This window comes from Bactrocera latifrons, unplaced genomic scaffold, assembly GCF_001853355.1.
Source record: "Bactrocera latifrons isolate USDA-ARS-PBARC rearing strain unplaced genomic scaffold, ASM185335v1 scaffold_401, whole genome shotgun sequence".
NCBI classification, from domain to species: domain Eukaryota; kingdom Metazoa; phylum Arthropoda; class Insecta; order Diptera; family Tephritidae; genus Bactrocera; species Bactrocera latifrons.
This window is the reverse complement of record NW_017537048.1, coordinates 88,159-95,286: the sequence shown is the minus strand read 5'-3', so window position 1 is coordinate 95,286 and position 7,128 is coordinate 88,159. Positions and strand designations below refer to the sequence as shown.

The 7,128-nt window shown below is 33.4% G+C and overlaps 1 protein-coding gene across 2 annotated transcripts in view; it reads right to left on the bottom strand.

Annotated features, from left to right (window-relative positions):
- Positions 1-550: 550 nt before the first annotated feature.
- LOC108972535 (ceramide synthase 6) overlaps positions 551-7,128 on the bottom strand; it is a 77,866-nt gene continuing 71,288 nt past the window's right edge. Inside the window, exons 7-8 of one of the 2 annotated variants that reach the window (XR_001993639.1) lie at positions 2,975-3,422; positions 551-1,616 (exon numbers count right to left, since the gene is read on the bottom strand). Coding sequence is in view for 1 of the 2 variants with exons in the window: in XM_018939163.1 (XP_018794708.1) it covers positions 3,300-3,422 (123 nt within the window). In the remaining variant the exon portion in view is untranslated. Of the gene's footprint in view, positions 1,617-2,673; positions 3,423-7,128 lie in introns of those variants that run through there. The other variant, XM_018939163.1, reaches the window with a different exon arrangement.

Sequence of the window (7,128 nt, the reverse complement as noted above, 5' to 3'; positions counted from 1 at the left end):
CCGATTTTGACCAAATTTTAGATTATCATATTATAAAATATCATAAAATATCTTTTAACTTTTTAATGGTCAAAAGTGCTCCACTGTTTTTTTGGCGCGCAATTCAAATTCCGATCAAACAAAAAAATTACTATTTCTTTTATTTTTTAACGACCTGAAAATTTAGGGAAAAAAGTTTTGTAATTATCCAATTTTATGTAAAAAAATCTCAGCTTTCTAATAAAAATATTTTCAAAATCAAAAAAAAAATTTCAAAATCCAAAAAAAACATTTTATTTCCAAAAACCCCGTTTTTTGTGCTTTTCCACCATTTTTTTTTTTTTTTTTTCAAAATTGACATTCCCATTCGATTCCTCGCTCAATTTTACATAAGAATCAGTGTTCAAAAATATGGAACATGAACAGTAAAAAAAAATTCAAAGCTGACGCTATACGGCGCATTCTATTAATTCCTAAAGCTATACTTGTCAGGGAGGAAAAAAGCATTTGTGTGGGTAACGAAAAATTTGTTTATTATATTTTTAAAACTTACAGAACATTGTAGGCGATAAATAATGTTTTGGAATGGAATATTAATTTTTCATACACATTATTTGACAATTTTCAATTCTTGAACAGGTAATGAGCTTAAGAAAGTTTTCACATTGAAAAAATCTTCTTAACAGCTGAAAGAATGACGGCGTGGAAACATTGTGTGATTTTATAGTCAAAGCTTTTGAAAATCGATTCTCAAGAAATTGCTTTTTATTTTCATAAATATCTCTACTCAGAAAAAAAAATCAATTTTTTTTTATTGAAGTTCGTGCCCACCCATACAAGTCTTCTGCTGTAAAAATTGGCTGCTGATTTCCTCTTTGAAGACTTGCTCTTGTTGCAAGCCGCTTTACACTGCTATTCCTTTTCCATGGGCAATCGCAGAGAAATGCCATTCCGCTTGAATTTGAAAATCTGTGTAATGATGACGTAAATTCGCGAAAGCCTTTTTATTTTTGAATTGTTGTGATGCTCCGTCAGAGAAGTAAAATATTTTTTCAATTACTGCACTTTTTTTTTAATATTCGATCTCTTTCTGCTGGAACATGTATACAGAGACATAATCATGTTTGAAACAGAAATGTTTCAAAACTCCATGTTCTTTATAATAAATTACCGCTGGAAATAGTGTAGCCTTCTTCCAGTGTAAGGTTTGAGCAGCGTCGTGACGAATGCATAATTTTCTGCAAAATCTTTTACTAGAAGTATTTCACCTGGACCCAAATTTTCTTTCAATTCAGTGAAATATTTACTTTGTTTTGAGGCCACGAAGTCATGAAGTAAAAGTTTTCTTAGATCTTTCATGAGGGTATCAAGAAATTCGTCAGTTTCAGTTGTCACATTAAGAATGGTACAGCGATGCGTTGTCCATTTTTTATATCAAACTTCATCAATGTCATTTTCTTCGTAGTAGAAGTCAAGTTGTTCACGAACGTCATTGATTTGCGGGCACGAAGTGCATGTTCGATTATAGCACGATTAATCTGGATTCGAGCATAAAAATTTTTCCAATAGGTCTTTAAATTAAGGGTTTTCTTTGCTGATCCATGAGCTGTTCTTGAAACACTTGCTAAATTTGAATCCTATAACATAAAATACATATTATTATTTATTAATTATTATTAGACGTCATCACAGTATTTTAACAAAAAAATATTCAAAAAAATTAAAGCCATGAAATTCATTTCAAAGGCACATGTTGATGTTATTTCTTTGTTCATTATTTATTCATCATGAACTCATTTATGTATCTATTCATTATTCATATTTTCACCAATCATTTATTAATTTTTTTATGATCGCTTATGTAGATATTTATTCATGTATTTATTCATTTAACCTACCGAATTGGCTGGGATTTATATTAATCGTCTTAGTAAGCTAAAACTCTTCGATGATCATTGTCAAGTTTTTGGGTAACAAAATGACGAATATTTATCTGTCGATTTTGAATCTACCCTACGACTTAATATTCAACGCTACTAGCTAATAACATTTAAGATAGTAGTTATGGTACATCATTAATAATTTTGAAGGTTGGGGTCAAATAGATTTGACGGTTTTCCCTTACATTGAGAAACTGTAGGTATACTTGTCACCACCGTGAATTCAAATTACAGAATTAATTTCATGGTGTGCGTTTAAATTTTCCGTAGTATTTGTGAATGTGTTGGCTGACTTCGAAAACGTACTACTGCAAAGTTTTGCTGCCGTTTTACTACAGTTTTTTTACATCTTGTGTATGCAACGTCAAATAATGTCGGTTTACTATGAAATGTACATTTTGACGTTTTATAACATTTTTATAAAATTTTATTCAAATTAATTTTCACAATTCAAAAATATGAAAATACTCAGTACTATTTCTTCGTATGGAATTATTTTTTGCTGGTATAAATTTCGCTAGCTCTCAGCTTTTTACGCTCTCAACATGTGCTCTTTTCCGCTGTTTTTTTTGGATTAAGAAATGCTTCTCCAGCATAAACTTTGTTAGCTAGTAATATCTGTAGTTAGCAGTTATGAAAAAAATTATAGTTTTTTTTATTCATGAATTTCTTTCACATACATAGGTATGTATAATATATTGTTTATTAAAAAAATATTACTTATAAGAAAATGTACAGTGAATGTACAGACAGATAAATTTTGACTGAGCTTTTTTTTTTTTACTTTTAAACTACATCATCTTTTAAGTTGCAGCCAACAGTTTTTTTTTTTTTAATTTTTTTACGATAATTTTTACTCTAAACGAATTTCGATGTTATTTTAACTCACTCACAGAAAAACTTGTACACTTACGTTAGCAACACACTAAATACATCGCGTGGACAGTTACTATAGTTTTATATATTTTCCGATATTGGCCTTATTTGAAATGAAGGTAATGGCGCATTTATATACCTTTATTGATTATTTTTGAAATTTTAAAATCGTAACTTACTTGTAGATGAACAACTCGACTGCTTACTTTGGCGTGACTTATCAAGAGCACGATAATGTTTGTTTATTATACTTTTAAATAACCATTACTAAGAAAAGTACTAAACGCTTTTCTAATCATTGATGTTAAATTTCAAGCTCAGTATTAGGTTTCTGCATACGTTGTATTGCGTCGTATATGACGATATAATGGTTTAAATCATTTTGTAAATTTTTCTATGATCACTTTTATTACATAACTTTTTTGGTTTTCTTGATTAAATAATCAAACTTGCTATTTATTTACATTTTACAAATGTGAATAAAATATTATTTCTCTCTTATAATTAACGCGGCCGATTCATACTGCTAACTTCTTTTGTAAGTTCCCCAATTCCATTGGGAATATTTACGTTTTCAGAGCTATCAGACACGTCTTCACTATCACTCGATCGAATATCTCCTGACATCTAAAAATATTCAAAAATATATACAATATTAATTTGATATCTATTTTAAAATTTTAAAAATCTAATTACTGAACGTACACATGAAAACCAAATGGTTTAAAATATTGCGAATATGAAAACAAATGTGAAGTAATTCAATAATGGTGTACAATTCCAAAAATTGTTTTTTTTTATGTCGAAATGTGTGTTGTATGCAACATGAAAGAGAGACTGGAAATTGCAGGAAGCTTCAGAATCAGCATTTCGAAGGATCGTTTTCAAAAGCGAGATGAAATTACTAAATTTCTGTTCATTGCCTCAAGTTGATTAATATTGATAATTTTAAAGATTCATTGAAAATTTATTTACTAACTAGCGTTTAAATACAATTATTACAAGTATAAATAGGAAATTATTCATAATAATGTATCAATAGACAATGTAAATAAAAAATATTTTGCAACAAAAAATAAATAGATTGAACATATAGCAGAACTATAAATAAATCAGAGTTTATGGGGGATATATGAAGTACACGGTCACTTGGGAAAGTAAATATAACACCCCGCAAATTCGCGTCCCTACCACTAATTTACTATATTTTCTTCTTTGGAACTTGCTAAAAATCGATTACGATCTCACTCAAGTGTATTTGAAAGTGTAAGTAGGCAGACACAAATGGATTATTCATAAATCCAGATACTGAGCTAATTTTATTTCCTAGGAGATAGGATATCCCGGAGGTTATTCTCCCCTCGTTGTGACGCTCTATTCTTCATTCAGTGGGGTGAAGTACTCCGAGCATATCCTGAATTGGAAGCTGACATAGAAACTAAACATGACGGGCCGACTGAAAACATCGGTTGTTGGAGGTGATTGTACCAGACCATTGTAGCGTCCTTCAAGCAGAGGTGGGTGTCAAAGGTAGTGGTACATATGACATACTGTTCCGAAGTGCAGCTTCAGAGGTGTACATTCTTTCTGGTAGCCGAGTAGCGATATTGACTTTGAGATCGACTAGTGAACTCGATGACATTAAGTACATGCCTCAKCAGCGRCAGTTCAGGTGTTTTGATTCCGTTTATGGGTGCTCGGCCACAGCAGAATCGCCGGAAACTGCAAAGTCTCGCTAKGGAGGGCACCAATTTCATCCACGGCGAATCGGTTGGACGATGTCCTCTTGCGCTCTAACTGGACCTATGGACCATAATTTTGGCCCAAAGTGAACCGTAAGAGATCCTCTGAACTACTAGCACTTTCGCAGCTACTAGCAAGTTTCCCAGCTATGGTAGGGAACTGACTGGACACTGTCCAGTAGGTACATATGCGAAACGACAAAATATTTTGTTTAATGCTGAATGTTGAATTTTGATTTCTATGCTGCATGATATTTCAGATAGAAGCATCGCCCTTTAATCTCACAGACATTAAAAACTGAATTTGATCGCTACATTGTAGTTTTTTTGTAGATACTCAGTAAAATTTTTTTCACTGCTTTGTATGAAGTATAACCCCAGCTTTGTTACACATACTTGTTTACCTATGCAGTGTACATAAAAACAGAAAAAATCATAAAGGCAAATTACTGTAGTTTTCTTATGAGTTTAATAGAACAATTACACCAACCTTTACCTAGTAACATCTTAGAATGCATTAAGCGGAATATTTTGAATATTTAGAACAAGAAATATATAAATTTAAGGCTGACGAAATAACTGCCATAAAGATGCAAAGGAGTAAATTATATTTATACCAATGTGATAGTATAAACTCAACAGTAAAGTTTTGGGTAGAAATTCGAGAATTAGAAAATTTACTAATAATGTATCCTTATACTAGGCTTTGTAACTTTGTTTTTTGTATAATATTACTCAGTACTGCAAACGTTTTTTTTTATTTAAAGAATATTGACAAAACATAATAGAGGAACAGATTAAGCTCTAAAGTACTAAATTCAATTTTGTATATATCTATATATACAAATATATGTATATATAGCATATCTTTGATCACAATAATGAATTAAAGTTGAGTATACTTCTGATGAAGAAGATTGGGTGAAGAAATGTTTCTGGGTTAGTAGTAACATAATGTGCTATACCCAATTCGAACCAGTCCTCGTAAAAGTAAAAGCGAACATCACCGGCATTCTAGAAACGTAAGGACAGTGAAGAGTCGTTTCTCGTAACATATACCTTATAAAAGAGCGCAAATTCGGGGTGAGAGAAAGACGAAGTGGTATTCGCTCCCGTGGATAAGTATCTAGCCACAACCTGCATTAAAAAAAAATTTTTCAACATAACATTGATGGGTTTAGAGTGGTTTCATGTTTATGACGACTGTCGCCGTGTAATTGGTGATTTTAACGCCAGGATGGGAAAGGATGGCAACTTTGAACTTTGGTACAGCAGTTGGCAAATTCAGCCTCCATGCCGAAACCTCTCCACATAGGTTGATGCTGATCGACTTCGCAGATAATAAAAATATGGTTGTCTGTAGTACTAGATTACAGCTTAAAAAAATAGGGAAGCAAGACGCATATGCAGATAAAGAGAGAAAGAGGTCGAAAACTTTGAGTATGAAGAGCTTGAGAAGCTGACTGGTCGGCTAGAAAATTTTACAAAAAAAAAAAATTGGGCAACTAACGGGAGGTTTCAAGATCGGATCATACTCTTGTAGGACCAAAACAGGTGATTTCGTGGCTGATATTTAGATAATACTGAAGTTATGAAGAGTCCAGCATGCTAAAAGACCAGTGAAAGTGTAACATTTGGAGATGGCAAACCCGATTCTCCAATCGATGGCGATGGAATAGGTGTTGTCCTATCGATCATAGTTTGTGACAGACCAATGCCCACTGTCAACCAACTGATTTGACCTTATCAAAGTGTCTTTAAATCTGGAAAATATACTATCGACCAGATTTTTTACCATGCGTCAAATCGTGGAAAAGACCCGCGAAAGGATGATCGGCACACACAACCTCTTCGTTTAAAGCCGCTTTCGACTGCATGAAAAGTTACTGCTTTTATGCCGCCATGGCTGGACTTGGTATCACCGTAAAGCTAATTCGTCAGTGTAAGCAACACCAAAAGCTTCGTCAGGATCGGGTAGGACCTCTTCGGGTCGTTCGATACCAAGCGAGATTTCAGCATCCCTGTCGTGTAACCTCTTTAATCTATTGTTAAAGGAAAGACTACGAGCTGCAGAGCTAAATAGAGAAGGTACACTCCTCTTTAAGAGTTTAGAGCTGCTTGCGGATGCTGATGATATTGATATCAGTTAGTTCTGTTCTCTCCAGACCTTTGAACGAGGATAAGACGGAATATCTCCTGTCATTAAACAAACACAACATTCGCGACTTGGTTCGCACGTCAATGTTTACCGTCATAATTATGAATTCGCAGATAATTTCGTCTATCTTTGAATCAGCATTAACACCAACAACAATATCAAATCTTGTCTACAGGTGTTACATTGGACTAAGCAGGCAATAGAAAATCCTCTCTTGACGAACAAGAACTAAACATGCTACAGCGGCTGCGCTGGTTAGGTCATGTTGTCTGGGTAGAAGAGAACACGCCAGCTTTGAAGGTATCCGTCGGTGGAAGCAGAGGTAGATGAAGGTTTCACTCTGCACGTGGTATCTTTAATGGGCGAAAAATAGCGGAAAGAAGGAACGACTGCACGCTATTGTTAACTCGACTATAACCGCTTACTTTTTTAG